Genomic DNA, 17,286 nt, shown 5'->3' on the forward strand with positions numbered 1-17,286 from the left:
ACACTGCATAGCTCAGTGAGGAGAGCTCTGAGAGCTGATTGGAGGGAAGAGACAGCCCCCACCACACAGCAAATAGGAACAGAGCTGCAGCCGTCAATCTGCTGGAGCTCCCTCCCCGGTCACCATTTTTCTTTTGGTGTCAGGAAAACTTGTCAGAAGTGAATTATATTGATAACAGAGAAACAAGGAAGCAGATAGAAATGACACTTAAGGAGTTATTTATTAAACCTGGACAGTGCAAAACCTGGTGCAGCTCTGCATAGAAACAAGCTGAAGTTAGAAGCTGATTAGCTACTGCGCACACCTGCACCAGATTCTGAGAGCACCACTTTTAGTAAATCTCCCCCTTAGTGCTCTTTATTGAGACAAGTATGCCCTATAGAGGGATATGCTTTGTTCATATTTCATGCATGAGGTTTACAACCACCTTAAGACCCTGCTGGATCTTGCTTTCATATTTTTCTTGTCTTAGCTAAGGTGGACAATGCATTTTTTCCAAGACACTACAAGTCCCATGAGGCATTGCAAGATTGACAGTTACAAGCATAACTCCCAAAGACAGAGGCATGATGGGACTTGTAGTTTTGCAACAGCTGGAGGGCAGCCAGTTTGAGACCCTTGGCTTACTCCAAGGGTTAACAGTGCACCACGCAGGGTTAAATTATCCTCCCAAAAAATCAAAAGAGGCCAACATAGTGTAATATGGTTAGGATAAATCACTTTATTCCACGGCAGAAGAGGTACTAACACAGTGAGTACAGAGATACACATGCAGAGAATGCCACACTTCTGGGAATGGACGCGCATTATGACATCACAGGCTAAGCCATTGCCTACGCGTTTCGCAACCAAAGATCATCATCAGCAGGTTGGGCAAGTTTAAAGGAGCCCGTATGCATTCTTTAAAGATCACTATACTATATGTATTTTAGCAAGTATTATATAGCTAGTAGAAGTACCCAAATATGCTTTTATATTAGCATCCTGTAATTTCTTGCACACCAGTGGTAATACTACAAGGAAGGAGCTGCACTGTGAGCCAGTCAGGCTCTAACGGCACTGCACAGTGATGTCAGCTTAGCAGTGGGAGCTTGGTGACTGGAGGGGGGAGCAGAAAGAGAAGACAGCTTTAGTTCTTAATTAAGGTTGGGAAAAGTGAGGTCACTGACATGACATTCAGGAGTCATAAGACCAACAGGACAGCATTATCTGCTGGTTAAAAATTAATTACATCATCTAATCATGGCATAATCAGCCATTTACCTTTTTTAACTACCTCTTTAGAATCACAGAAACAAACCAAACTTGGGGATCTTAAAAAATAATTTGTCTTTAGTTGCGATAGTCAGAGTCTTACTGATGTTATTGTAACCTATGTGCCACTGATAGCCCCTGCGTGGGCATACGTTTTGCCTTATTGGAATTAGAGCGTTGTCTGCTCTATTATGCCTTTCTTATTGGTGCAATTGATAGCCCGTGCGTGGGTGTGTTTTGTTGCCTCTGTTTTATACTGTTTAAAATTAATAAAAATCATTGAAATACAAAAAATAATTTGTAGGTTTGATGTCTTTGATGTAAACTCCTTCTAAAAGAGAACATGTAGACTTCTTTTCTCTTTTTGTTCAACTTCAAGACTCTTATTTTACACGGACTACAAAAAGTGTTTTTGTTGGTGTAGTAGGAGAAAATCACCCAGATGGGGGACTAACTCTTCTCAACTTTGGGGATTTAAAGTAAATCTGTCAGTCTGACATACAAGAGTTGCCACTACTAAGTTCCTTTGGAAAGTCCAAGATGCTTGGCCTCTATGCTGACCCTCTGTCTTAGTATTTTCTAACTCAACAAGCCAGAACAAGTATGCAGACTTGGATGGTCAGAAATCCTAATTTGCAGATTTGTTTTTGTTTAAATACCTAGAATAGGTATTTATGGGGGGGGGGTATAAGATGTTATGATGCAATTGGGATATATGAGTGACGTTTTTCCACTTGTTTTTTTTTTAGCTGTGTGTTGACATTCTATTTGTATAAAAAAAAATTAATAAAAGATATAATAGAAAAAAAAATACCTAGAATATTGAAACCAGCCTGACAGCCAGGCACCTGGCATTTTCTAAAATATAGGCTAGCAATGGCAGCCTATATGTTTCTCATATATCAGATTTGAATTAAAGCCCTTTATAAACCCAAAAATGAAGATTAAATATATTGTAGATTATCAAATGTGATGGGTGCATTAGTTCCATTTTTTAGGCTTTACTGTTGTTGTGTTTTTGATACAGATTCAAAATGCACTGGACTGCATGTGGTTTGAATGCTCTAAATCAGAAATAAAAGAATCCTTGCCTTTTTAAGAGCTACTGAATTTTAAAGCTCTGTTACATTCCTGTCTTTGTGTGGCAGCTAGTGTCACATATTTCCTGAAGGTCAGGATTGCTGCAGCAGATGCTGGTAATGGTGTAGGTGGCTACCATTTATATATGTAATGGATTAACGGCAGAGACAACCTGCCCCAGTGACAGTCACCTTCAGGCTCCTGGAGCTAAGACTGTTCTTCCACAAACTTGAGAATCTCTGTGCAGGGTAAAGCTGAGAGTGTAATATTATCACATTCTGGTGGCAGTAATTGAATCTGAGACTGCCACAATAAAAAACATATGTCTCTTTTGGGTTGATTTACTGAAAATGCAGAGTGCAAAATCTGGTGCAGCGGTGCATGGTAGCCAATCAGCTTCTAGCTTCAGCTTGTTCAATTATGCTTTGACAAAAAAAAACCTGGAATCTGTTTGGTTTCTCTGCAGAGCTGCACCAGATTTTGCACTCTCCAATTTTAGTAACTTTCCCCCTTTGTGTTCACATAGCTCAATTTATGTTCTGCTCTGAGGTCTTCAGTAAAGCAATTATCTTCATATAACAAGTTCACATTTGCAATGGCTAACTAGAATCCACATTCCAGGCATCCTACCAGCTAGCTAGCAATGAGGATCTATATATAATTTCCCATACAGTAAAGGATATGGTGTCACAAAATACTATCATTGATCAAGGACTGTCTGGTAATTGTAAGGACCATACCGTAGCTGAGTCTCTTCTCAATATATCCCAGTACTTCCCGGATATATTTACACCAGCGCTTGGCGTAGTTCAGGGCAGATTCCACTCCTCCTTCACTATGGATGAGAATTTCATCTGCTTCTTCTACTGTAGACAGAAAGAGAGGACATTAACAAAAAAAAAGTTCCTAATTTGCAGCTCAGGAGGAACAGTTTTTGGATTCTGCTGAGCATGTTCTTGGCATCCACTTCATGACAGTGATTTTATAGCATGAAGCTAATTAGAAGCCTTCTCTAGAGATGGCAAATATTCAAAAAACAATGATTATCCAACATGGCCTCAGGAACGCAATAAATGACTGTACTAGGCCAACTCCTGCCAAAATTATTTTTTAGACGTTTGGAAAGGAATAGGATTTCTTTCACTTCTGTTACTTTTGGCTTCCAAGGAACTTAAAGTGTATGTAAACCCTTACCTTGTAAAACAACCCATTCAGTTTAAAATAGAAATGAAAGGCAAAACATTTAAGAAAAGATAAACAAAAACATTATAAACACTTTTCTCTCCCATTTTTTTACAAGTGATTACATTTCCTCTGTTCTCAGCTGCATAACAGTTGGGGGAGGAGAAACAGCAGTACACAGGGCTTGCCAGTGAATGGCTGAGCGGGGTTGAAGGGGGGATCAGGACTTAGAAACTGCACTGAATCTGGATAACCTAGATCTGATGTTGACAATTTCTAAAGCAATAAAAAAAATCATTTCCTGTATTAAAAGAGGTATAGACTCCAGAGAGAGAGAGAGAGAGAGAGATATCATATTACCCCCGGTACAAATCATTAGTAATACCTCATCTGGAATATGCAGCTCAGTTTTGGGCACAAATTCACAAAAAGAACATTGGGGAACTGGAGAAAGTACAGAGAAGGGCAACCAAACTGATAAGAGGCATGGAGAAGATCAACTATGAGGAAAGATTAGAGGAACTGAATTATTCTCTCTTGAGAAGAGGAGATTAACGGGGGATATGATCTCCATGTATAATACATAAGGGGGGATATGATCACCATGTATAATACATAAGGGGGGATATGATCTCCATGTATAATACATAAGGGGGGATATGATCTCCATGTATAATACATAAGGGGGGATATGATCGACATGTATAATACATAAGGAGGATATGATCTCCATGTATAATACATAAGGGGGGATATGATCTCCATGTATAATACATAAGGGGGGATATGATCACCATGTATAATACATAAGGGGGGATATGATCACCATGTATAATACATAAGGGGGGATATGATCTCCATGTATAATACATAAGGGGGGATATGATCAACATGTATAATACATAAGGAGGATATGATCACCATGTATAATACATAAGGGGGATATGATCGCCATGTATAATACATAAGGAGGATATGATCTCCATGTATAATACATAAGGGGGGATATGATCACCATGTATAATACATAAGGGGGGCTATGATCAACATGTATAATACATAAGGGGGGATATGATCACCATGTATAATACATAAGGGGGGATATGATCACCATGTATAATGCATAAGGGGGGATATGATCACCATGTATAATACATAAGGGGGATATGATCTCCATGTATAATACAGAAGGGAGGATATGATCACCATGTATAATACATAAGGGAGGATATGATCACCATGTATAATACATAAGGGGGGATATGATCTCCATGTATAATACATAAGGGGGGATATGATCTCCATGTATAATACATAAGGGGGGATATGATCACCATGTGTAATACATAAGGGGGATGTGATCTCCATGTATAATACATAAGGGGGGATATGATCTCCATGTATAATACATAAGGGGGGATATGATCTCCATGTATAATACATAAGGGGGGATATGATCAACATGTATAATACATCAGTGGGGATATGATCAACATGTATAATACATCAGTGGTTCATATAGTGAACTTGGTGTAGAGCTATTCACCCTGAGGTCATCACAGAGGACAAGGGGGCACTATTTACATCTGGTGGAAAAAATATTTAATTTCCAAACACGGAAAGGTTTCTTCACAGCAAGAGCTGTGAAAATGTGGAATAGACTCTCTCAAGAACTAGTTCTGGCCAGCTAAGTAGATTGTTTACAAAAAAAAAAGAGCTACAGTGCCTTAAAAAAGTATTCATACCCCTTGAAATTTTCCACATTTTTCATGTTACAACCAAAAAGGTAAATGTATTTTATTGGGATTTTATGTGATAGACCAACACAAAGTGGCACATAATTGTGATGTGGAAGGAAAATGATAAATAGCTTTTTACTATACTTTTTACCCCTAACTAAAATCTAGTGGAACCAATTGCCTTCAGAAGTCACCTAATTAGTAAATAGAGTCCACCTTTGTGTAATTTAATCTCAGTATAAATACAGCTGTTCTATGAAGCCCTCAGAGGTTTGTTAGAGAACATTAGTTAACAAGCAGCATCATGAAGGCCAAGGAACAAACCAGACAGGTCATGGATAAAGTTGTGAAAAGTTTAAAGCATGGTTAGGTTATAAAAAAAATATCCCAAGCTTTGAACATCTCACGGAGCACTGTCCAATACATCATCCGAAAATGGAAAGAGTATGGCATAACTGCAAACCTACCAAGACATGGCCGTCCACCTAAACTGACAGGCAGGGCAAGGAGAGCATTAATCAGAGAAGCAGCCAAGAAGCCCATGGTAACTCTGGAGGAGCTGCAGAGATCCACAGTTCAGGGGGGGAGAATCTGTCCACAGGACAACTATTAGTCGTGCACTCCACAAATCTGGCCTTTATGGAAGAGTGGCAAGAAGAAAGCCATTGTTGAAAGAAAGCCATAAGAAGTCCCATTTGCAGTTTGCGAGAAGCCATGTGGGGGACACAGCAAGAATGTGGAAGAAGGTGTTCTGGTCAGATAAGACCAAAATTTAACTTTTTGTCCTAAAAGCAGAACTCTATGTGTGGAGGAAAACTAACACTGCACTTCACCCTGAACACATCATCCCCACCATGAAACAAGGTGGCGGCAGCATCATGATGTGGGGATGCTTTTCTTCAGCAGGAACAGGGAAGCTGGTCAGAGTTGATGGGAAGATGGATGGAGCCAAATACAGGACAATCTTGGAAGAAAACCTCTTGGAGTCTGCAAAAGACTTGAAACTGGGGTGGATGTTCACCTTCCAGCAGGACAACAACCCTAAACATACAGCCAGAGCTACAATGGAATGGTTTAGATCAAAGCATATTCAAGTTTTAGAATGGCCCAGTCAAAGTCAAGACCTAAATCCAATGGAGAATCTGTGGAAATACTTGAACATTACTTTTTACAGACGCTTTCCATCCAAGCTATTTTGCAAAGAAGAATGGGAAAAAATGTCACTCTGTAGATGTGCAAAGCTGGTAGAAACATACCTAAAAAGATTTGCAGCTGTAGTTGCAATGAAAGGTGATATCTATATGACTTGCGAGCCAAGTTGTATCCACCAAATAACTACCCCCCAAGACGCCAATATGGACACAGTATATCTCAAGTATATCTGGATCGCACACACCCAACACACAACTACCACTGTGTACATAAAATTAATTTTCCATATTGTGTTGCGCTCCTATTAATAAGTATGTCTTCTATACCACTGGTCCCTTAATAGCACCCAAAATTAATAATGTATGATCAAATAGTCTAATTAACAAAAAAATATGTATAAAAAAATATGAAAAAGCACATGTGTATACAATTACTCAAAAAATCTTAATATAATAATCACTTATATGAAAAATAACTAAATGTGAATACTAGTACACTCTTCAAAAGTACATGATGTTGTAACATAAACGTGATAACAAATCAATAATACACCATGATTAGTGAAAAAAAGAAGAAAAAATATATAAAAAATATATGTGATAAAAAATATATATATATAATATCAAAAAATATATATATATGTGTACTACAAATTAATAAATGTGTAAAAAATATATATTTAATAATGTCCTTATAATACAGTGACTCTGTGCTTGATTTAATCTTGAATCGGTGACTTTTTGTGAATCCGTGACTGTATATGAATCCGTGACTCTTTGTGAATCCTCTAATTAGTGCAGATGTATGCTCACCTCCTTATCTGCCTGCAATTAGGCTATATGCGCTTGTGGTTCACCTCCTATGGAACCTGCTTAGATGAGATTTCTCCTTTATAGATTATGGAATGTGGATATCCTTTACCATTGATTAACCCTTCCGGGATTAATCACTCCTTACGAAAACTCCAATCCCCTTATGCTCTCCTCTCCATGCGTTTCTCCATATGTGGGGACAAATTACCAAACATAGTGTTTTATCCTTTTTAAAAATTAAATCAAGCACAGAGTCACTGTATTATAAGGACATTATTAAATATATATTTTTTACACATTTATTAATTTGTAGTACACATATATATATTTTTTTTGATATTATATATATATATTTTTTATCACATATATTTTTTATATATTTTTTCTTCTTTTTTTCACTAATCATGGTGTATTATTGATTTGTTATCACGTTTATGTTACAACATCATGTACTTTTGAAGAGTGTACTAGTATTCACATTTAGTTATTTTTCATATAAGTGATTATTATATTAAGATTTTTTGAGTAATTGTATACACATGTGCTTTTTCATATTTTTTATACATTTTTTTTGTTAATTAGACTATTTGATCATACATTATTAATTTTGGGTGCTATTAAGGGACCAGTGGTATAGAAGACATACTTCTTAATAGGAGCGCAACACAATATGGAAAATTAATGCAATGAAAGGTGGTTCTACAAAGTATTGACTCAGGGGGGCTGCATAGAAATGCACCCCCCACTTTTCACATATTTATTTGTAAAAAATGTTGAAAACCGTTTATCATTTTCCTTCTACTTCATAATTATGTGCCACTTTGTTTTGGTCTATCACAAAAATCCCAATAAAATACATTTGGTTGTAACATGACAATGTGGAAAATTTCAAGGGGTATGAATACTTTTTCAAGGAACTGTAAATGTATTCCTAAATGTAGAAAATATAACTGGATATTAATAGAGATTGTTCATCTAGGGGAATATCCATCTGCCTCCTGGAGGATCCGGAAAGATTTCTTTCCCCTCCGCTGGAGCAAATTGGACCATGCTTTATTGGGATTTGTTTGCCTTCCTCTGGATCAACTGTGGACATAGGATTCTGTATATGGAGGTTTTATATTTATTTTTTTCTCTATTGGTTGAAATAGATGCACTTGAGTTTTTGTTTAACCTGACTAACTATGTAATTGAAAGATCAGCATAAAGTAAAACTCACTGGATACAGCCATCCCATCTCTGTCACATGCTGCCCGGGTAAGTTCCAGCGGAGTGCTGATCTGTATATTACAGAAAGATGAGTATAAAACAAGTCCAGTAACGAGAAGCATTTGTATATTTACAATGAACATCCATTCAAAATACTTTCAGTGTACATTAATGCACCCTTATATATCTATAGTATCTTCTCATTTGCCTTGGGGAATATGTCGCACAGACATACCATCAAGGAACATAAAGAAGGTGACCTCTGCACACCTGTAGGACACCATTTCACACAACCAGGCCATAATATGGAAGACCTCAATATTTTAGTTCTGAAAGGAAAATTCAATCCATCCAGGAAAGAAAAACATTTGAACTAAGAATGATAATTCTATTTGACACAAAAGATAACGGCCTTAACTTGGACATGGGATTCCTCAACCATTATCCGACAGCTTTATGACTATCTATTAGCTAAAGCTCTGTGTGAGTGTAGTATCTCCCCCCCCTCGCTTTTGATGTATCTTATCTGTAGCCTTTTTTTTTTTTTCTCAATCCCTTCTAACATTGTGCTTAAACTTTGTGATTTGTAATAGTACTGCTTAGACCTTGAAGAAGGGGACATACCCCGAAAGCTTGTCCTCAAAATTGTATGTTAGTGCAAATAAAAAAAAGTATCACGGACAGTACTGAATTGTTTCTGCCTTGGGGAATAGGAATAGTTCAAATACTTACCCTTTTCCTCACTCCCCCAGCAGTCACCACTTTCCTCTGCTGTCCAAGGCTCCAGAATGTAGAAAAGCCCTCGCTGCCCTCCATACAATGCAAGACAATTGCCCTGCATTGTATGTGATGTCAGAGAGCTACAACAAGGGGAGGAAGCCTGCAGAAATGAGGAATAAGGCATGTATTTCACATTATTCCTTTCCTTTCAAGCCAAATAAGCATTTAACCTATGCAGTGGGGGGGCAGTACAAATTTAACAGAAGACCGACGTGGGACGTTCCCCACCATTTTCTCCTTTCTTTTGTGTGCCGCGTGGCTCTCACTGTATCCTCCCATCTATCCTAACATCACTTCTATAGCTGACCATCAATCATTTTTTTTTTTAACAGGATCCCTCCATCCACAAAAGCGAGGTGAATGGAGGAATCTTCCCCTGCCAGGACATTGTATTCTGACAGCGGCTGCAGCCAGCTGATCAAAAAGAAGTTTCCAGCAAGCCCATTTGACAAAAGTCATTCTAACAATCGACTTCTGTCTAACAGGCATGGCCACACAGATTGAAATTTGGCTGGTCCCTGCTGGATTTTGTTCTACTGTGTCTATGGCCAGCTTATGTCCTGTAATGATGTGGAGGTCAACAGCAGGGACCAGGGGTTTGCCTGGGAAGATTTAGTACAGAGACAGTGTCACTTTAAACATCTCAGGGTGAAGGAAGTTCTTTCCACCATCCTGGTCCTACTCGTGCGCCAAAAAAACGGGTCCTTATTAGACTTATTGTAGTAGGTTTTATATTTCACAAGACCCAAAAAACAAACAGTAAGGGAGGAAGGAAAATTACAAATTTAAAGTGACCACACACAAATAACAGTCAAAAACCCCCAAAAATTAAGAAAAAACCCCCCAAAAACAAATAAATTAAACTAGCATAAATCATAAATACACCCCCAAAAATCTTGAAATAAAAAAGGTAGACAACTCAACCTCTTACAGTCCCTCTCTGTCCCCCTGGGCTTCTCTGCTTTCTGTCTGTCGACTATTGTCTGTTGATGGTACTTTAAGTTGTGGCTCGAGACACATAACCCACAACTGCACGAATAATAAAGTTTTTCTTTCTGGAATAGGTATTGAAGTGTCTGTTATCTTTAGGAGGCAGCACAAAAGTGCTTTTACCTTCTAGTAATGGGGATGTCTCCTATGACATCCACCATATCTTCAGGGATCTTTAAAGTGAGTATTTCATGAAATGAAAGCGAAAGCTGCTCTTGCTAGTTATCTGGATGCTAGTTTGACCCACTGGATTCAATACAAGCCCAGAGCAGGCTCCATAGCCCTGCTGTGGATTTGAGGAGCAGGAACAGTCCACTATTGGATCGAGGAGGAGCGCCATTTAGTGGTAGAGAAGTGAATCAGGTGAGTATAAGGCTTTCTTCCCTCCCCTAGACAAAACAAGGACTTAACCCTTGCAGTGTGGGCACAGCTCCACTTCAAGGGAATTTTTTTTTGTTATTGCACAGAGTTGGGCTTTCAGCTTTCCTGGACTTGGGCTTTAAAGTACTGAAACCAAAGTGTGGACATAGCAGCCAGACAACTGGAAGAAAGAGGGAGAAGTGTCAAACTATTCCCATCCTAGAAATTGTTAGTTTGAACCTATTGAGGCCGGCACCAGTGAGGCTAGGTTCACATATGTGCGGGTGGTGCCGCTGCGGATCCGCACAAAAATCTGCACAGAGGAATGTGGACCCACGGGCGGGTTCCATTAATTCTAATGGCACGCCGCCCGCACTGGAAATCACAACCGTATTGGGAACCGAGGTTCCCGTGTGGGCTGCGTTTTCTGAAGAAGTACAGGGACTTCTTCCCTGCATGTCCCGGGGCACGGGAGTCCATTCAAATGAATGGGCTCTCGTGCCTGTGCAAAACACAGCCCGCAGGAACGCGGAGATGTGAACCTAACCGCATAGGGTGTAGACAGGCTTTACTCCGCAAACCACCAAATAGGAATAAAATAGAAAAGGGTAACACTGCATCCAGTAGTAATATAAGAAAGTAGAATTGCTTTTTCTCACCAAATGTAGAGTTGCACTTAACTTTTGCAATACAGGTGGCATATTCAGAAACCACAATAACTATAAGTCAGCACACAAAAAATTCAATATAATACCCATTAAAGTCGTATCACAATCCTTCCCCTGAAGTACCAATATCATATATCAACCGACTTAAAATATACCCAAAGTCCAAATAAATGTCCCAAATCGTAAAAAACTGTGAAAAATTGTCCAAATTACATCCAGATCTTGACAAATAGGTACCCACTCATACACAGTGAAGATGAATCCCAGATGCTTTTCAAATACCTCAAAAAAAGAAAAATCTAGACATAGTGTATTATCTTAGGTCTTAGAGGCAGTGCCACACGTGCAGCATGCAAACACTATAGTGCCACAGCAATCGTGTAAACATACTCAATATACACCACTGCAAACCATATAGTAAGAATGCATAATTACTCTAAATTCAATATAATCAAATATATAATCCAAAATATTCAGAAACCATGCACTGCTATACTGGCTGAAGGAAGCCCTGCTAGCCTCTTAGGGCTCGTTCACACTTGACTGTTATACCAATGCTTGCCAAACGCCCCTATAGCATTTGGCAAGCGTTGGTCCGGCGTTTGCGGAGCGTTTTTTAACGCTCGGCAAACACGCCGCGTGCACGGTTTAGCGGCGGTTGCTAGGCGTTTGCAGAGCGTTAAAAACGCTCTGAAAACGCTTATAATGAAGTTTAAATGGTGTTACTGCTCCGCAAACACGCCACAAACGCCGGCCGGGCATTTTCGGAGCGGCACCATAGACTAGAATAGGAGGCTTCAACACCTCCTGACTCGACCAGAGGCGTCTGTTTTGCCGCGACGCTAACGCTCCCGTTAGAACAGCACCATGTGCCGCAATGTGCAGAATTGTTAGAGGCGTTTGGGAAGCGGTAAAAACGCTTCCCAAACGCCATTCTGCCGCCTGCACACAACGCTAGTGCGAACGTAGCTTTAGTGTCAGCTTTCATTTGTAAATTAGAACAACCAGGCTTGGTGTAAACACAATAATAACCCACTACTGTGCAGGAATAAATCCACAATAACTAAAACAGCTTTTCTTAATAATGAATAGCAGATCTGTCTCACCAGAGGCTCTTCTTCCTCATCTGGTTGGGCCTCGGAGTTTGAAGTTCCAGTATCATTCATGAACATGTCCACCGTTCTATGCAAAACAAAGCGCATTAGTATCCAGTATTCACATAGCTAATACTATCTCCCTTAGGGCCCTTTCAAACTAGTTTTCTGAACAGGTCCAGCTGTCAGTTTTTCAAGCGGACTTGATCAGAATCTCCATGCAGCTTGTAAGCAGGTGCTTCCAAATGGTTAAGAGTTTTTTCTATTGTTTTGTTCACGCTCTGGGGTTACCTGACTCAACTGTGATTATGTGTTCAGACCAAATGTTACAATGTACCTGTTTAAACATTTGTCCTTGATTTACCTGTTAGGCTTGTGAATCTGATAAAGAAGGGTTAACGCTGCTGGCCAGGTTTCCCGCTCTTTTTCATATGGTTAGCTCCCCCTACCGGTCATTCCATATACATAAGGGCTCATTTGTGCTCCTAGAGGTTGGGTAGGGAAAAACTATTAAGATGTAGCTGTAACTCTGTCAGTCTGTGCTCCCTTATTGGGAATCCAGTCGAAGTTCCCTATGGGGTCTGGAGCCTGAGGACTTACCTAGCCTTGAAATACCTGTTGCATGGACTTGTTACCTTTAGGGGAATACTGCCACATCATGGACTCTAAGGGATTGCTCGCTGCCTCTGAGGGGTTTACTGCTTAAATGGACTCTTGCCTTGTGAAGGATTACTTTTATGGACTTTGCTGCTAACTCAAGTATGACTACCTCAAGGGCACTTGGATAATTCTGTACAGGAATGTATGGAAGATATCTTTGAGAACTGTGTGTTTGTTGCCTTTAACTATGCCAGTAAAGGATCTTTGTTGTTCATCTAAATTGTCTGAAGTCTCTAAAGGAGTGCATGTATGGTGTATCAAAGAACAGGACTTACATCAGGGGACTGAAGAGGTTAGAGAAGATACAGTAAAGTGTCTAACCAATAGAATGCTGTCCAGAGGAGACTATATTGCCATTGCTAAGAACTACCATATCTGTGTCCCTTGGTAAACCATCCAACCAACCAGGAGACGGGTGACATGGCAAGGGTGTCAGACACTCTGGTAGTGAAGGAGTGTTCATCTTGGCACCTCCATTAGCAACTGGTTCCTGCATACTGGAACTGACCTTGTGGCGCAGAGTGCCTATGGACTTGGCCTGAGAATCATGAAGGAGAGAGGGACATGAAGAGGGCTCTCAGGAGGGAGGAGAACAAGCATGGAGAAGTGTGTTTGCTCTATCCAGTAGCAACAGTCAGATCAGTTACTGGAAGTGAGGTGACGGGATTGCTGAGTTAGTGGAGACCAGTACAGGCTCCGTGGTACCAGCTCAGAAATGCTGCACATCTGGGAATGTAGTGCTCTCTAACAGAAGTTGTGCTCACTATGTTTAGTGTTACCAGTGTGAGAAGTATGGCCACAAATTACAAAGAGTTAACTGTCCAAGTCTGGAGTCCTGCCTTAATGCTGATTTCACATGACCACAGCTCCTGCCTAGGGTTTGAGCATTAGCCAATACAGTTCCAGTGTGTCCCACTAGGGCCCCTTAGGCCCCAACCCACAAGCTCTATGGACAGGCAAATGTGATGTTCTTTGTGTATTTCTTCCAAATCTGTGAAGTAATCCAGTGTGGAACTTTACCTTTGTGCAGGAGCTTCCTGTAATAAAGACTGGTCACTGCTGCTCTATCTCCTTATGTAGGGTGACTGGTCCTGTCTCTGCCCCTTCCTGTAGTTTTCTGAAAGCAGCCTGTAGTGGTTGGGGCCAGGGGTGGACTGACAACTCATGGGGCCCCCGAGCAATAGGGGATCATGGGGCCCCTGTGTCTTTGCACAAACTCAAAAAAGCCTATGAAAAAGGTACCAGGGACATCTCATGGGGCCCCCTACTGACGCCGGGCCCTCGGGCAGTGCCAGAGTTTCCAAATGGTCAGTCCGCCCCTGGTTGGGGCTGCTGGGTCTTCTCTCTACATAGGCTATGTACAGCACAGTGATGTCAGCACTACTTTCACAAGGGAACATTTGGGTTTGCGATGGCATTTGGTGTACACAAAGTGGATTTATTTTGTTTGTGGCTATTGGGGAACATATTTAAAGTATTTGTGCCTGGAGTTTGGCTGTAACTCTCCAGGAAATACCAAAAACTGATATATCAGCTGTGGGTGGACTGACCTTTTTAAAAAACGTGGCACTTACTCATTGCCGAGGCCTATCTCTAAGGCATCCAGATCTCGAAATATTTCACTGAATCTTTTACGGCCTTCCGAGGATCCACTTTGTGCATTGACATCTACAACAGAAACATTGCACTGTAGTTATACAGGTGGGAAAAAGCAACATTGAAGTAATCACAGTTTCTTCTCTACCTGGATACACGGGCAGTTTTTTCTGGTTTCATAAAGCACATTGCGGCGATTTGCTCATTTTGCAGATAATACTTTTATATCTTTCTGATAAGTAGGGAGCCATTAGGCTGCAAATATCCTAAATGTTCCAGCACTTCTAAAACACAGGCCCTTTCACACCGGTGCACTTAAAAACACAGCTTGCATTTTTCAAAAATAAACATCGCAACTTTTTAATGCAATGAATATGCATTTTAGGTGCATTTTTGCATGCATTTTTCATTGCTGAACCTTTGGGCTTGGTACAGATTTTAAGGGGGTCCCCCAAAATACACATCAGACCCTTATCCAAGCATGCAGCCTGCAGGCCAGGAAAAGGGGGAGGAGCATGTGCCCCCCGAACCATACAAGACCACATGCTCTCACCATGGTAGGGGGTACATTGCCAGCAGGATCCCCCATGGCAAAGCTCCTTGTCCCCATGTTGATGAGGACAAGGACCTCTTCCCCACAACTCTAGCCTGGTGGTTGTAAGGGTCTGTGGGTATGTGCTTATCAGAATCTGGAAGCCCTCTTTAACATTAAGGGGACACCTAAATCCATAGATACAGTACATAGTACCCCTACTTATCCACAAGAAATAGAATGTACCCCAGAAAACACAACCAAAATTAACAAGTCCTTTGTTTAAAAAAAAACAAAACAAACTCTGAACGACAGCCACCAACCTACATGAAAAAAACCCTGACTCCCGCCAGAACCCAACTGCTCCCATTGCTTGTCTTGTGCTGAAAGACATTCCATTTTCCCCTGCTGATGAAGATAACAAAGGGATGGGGTCACCTGGTGACACCATTGACCATATATGGACATGTCCAAATATGGTCAATGACGTAATAAGAAGGGGGGAGGGGTCACCTGACGAGTGCTGCCTCCTTAACAACCAGTGACTCATCACTTCTGCTGACAGCTGGTTGTTAGGACACCAGTGGGTGCTGGCTCCTTAACAACTTGACATGTGACTCAAAAAAAACATCCTCTTAGGCATCTTCTGAAATAGAAATATAAGTTTTGGTGAGCTACTCCCCAAGGGTAATCACTTCTAAAAAGATGCAGACCCTGCACCTTTCCTCAGAACACAGAAAGTGCATCAGCTGATAAGTAATGAACCAGACCCTGATGCTTTTTCCACAGCTTTTTACAGAAAACATTGAACCATTGACAATGAACCCTAACTGTAAAGTAACTTCCAAAATAATTGTAGTACCCTCCTAGATAGCTAGGGGGAGCTAGAGTTGATTCTTTAGATATGGGGTGAGTAGCAGCTCAGGTGTAACAGTCAGAGTGGGGTCAAATTGTGTTAGAGCTGAGAGGCTCTGCAGATCAGCTCTCTATGACTTCCCCCTGCACTGGAACTTTTCAGAAAGTTCGAGAAGCAATAAGAGTGGCTGGTCCGCACTTTTGAGGGATTCTCCCCAACAGGAGGCTTGGCATGGGGTCAGGACAGCTCTTAAAAGTGACAGAGCCTACTCAGCAGGAGGAGCGGGAGAGTTCAGGTGGAAGATGGAGAAGTGAGGCTGGAGAGCAGGAGGCTGGGAGGGAGCCCACATGGGAAGGGGCTCATCTACAGGCAGGGTTGCTTGGAGGAAGCTTGGGACTTCAGAGCGCCCCCCAGAGTGAGGACCACCTGTGCAGCAGGAACGACCCTGCTAGAAGGCCTGGTAGCAGCCACCAACCCAGCAGCTGCATAGGAGAAAGAGTGAGTGAGTAGACCTGCACCCCCAGGCCAGTAAAAGGAAGGAGCACTTCAGTGGGAAACTGGATTAGCTACTATCCGGGCCTGTCTCACCCTTAATGTGGCAGATACTGGATTCCCTGCTCAGGGATTCACCCAGAACTGGATTAGGAGAATCTGGGGTCTGGGATGGCACTGCAGGAGATGCTGGCTAGCTTTCCGGAAGAGAATTTGTGCTGTAAAGACTTGTACATATTTCAGGAAGATTGTCCTCTGTTGCCATTACCCTTAGGCATCCCATATACCCCTTACCCCATCCAAGTTCTAATTCCCCTAATAAAAAAAAAAAAAGCTCAAGGACTGGTTACTGTCTCCTGGATGCAAGTCTGTGTGGAAAATACATGTTGCCTGGCTGTGCAGGATGATAGGGGAACCCAAAACTTTAACGACTCCTAAGAGGGTAGTGCTACATAATGTCTCATCCAGAAATACACACATAGGAGGGCTTCCAGATGGAAGCTCCAGAATTCCAACTGACCACCATGAGCCTGGGCCCAGGCCAACTGACACATGTTACATGAGAGGGTTTTCTCTTACCATAAGACAGGTGACTCCTTTTCCTCTATCACCACCCACTCCTGAAACAACCAGGCTTGCACCACTAGATTCACATAACTCTTCTCCCCAGGCATTGGCTGTACACAAACATTATTCTTGGAAGAACATCGCACAAAGGTTTCTGGTTGTGAAAAAAACTTATTTACTTTAAACATAGCAGCAGGAGTTCCATTTCAGTGGCAGCCACATTTCCCAGATAATGGCATTAGTAATCTGTTCAGTCACATCAC

The 17,286-nt window shown here is 41.1% G+C and overlaps 1 protein-coding gene across 2 annotated transcripts in view; it reads right to left on the bottom strand.

Annotated features, from left to right (window-relative positions):
* Positions 1-17,286, bottom strand: part of GMIP (GEM interacting protein) — a 107,557-nt gene that overhangs the window by 59,290 nt on the left and 30,981 nt on the right. For both annotated transcript variants that reach the window (XM_089651759.1, XM_089651758.1), the window contains 4 exons: positions 14,555-14,648; positions 12,333-12,408; positions 8,439-8,499; positions 3,075-3,200 (listed from right to left, as the gene is read on the bottom strand). In XM_089651759.1, the coding sequence (XP_089507885.1) occupies positions 3,075-3,200; positions 8,439-8,499; positions 12,333-12,408; positions 14,555-14,648 (357 nt within the window). The remainder of the gene's footprint in view (positions 1-3,074; positions 3,201-8,438; positions 8,500-12,332; positions 12,409-14,554; positions 14,649-17,286) is intronic.

The sequence above is a fragment of the Staurois parvus genome, unplaced genomic scaffold, assembly GCF_062004578.1.
Source record: "Staurois parvus isolate SC_StPar_1 unplaced genomic scaffold, SC_StPar_1.0 ptg000662l, whole genome shotgun sequence".
In the NCBI taxonomy this organism is placed as follows: Eukaryota; Metazoa; Chordata; class Amphibia; order Anura; family Ranidae; genus Staurois; species Staurois parvus.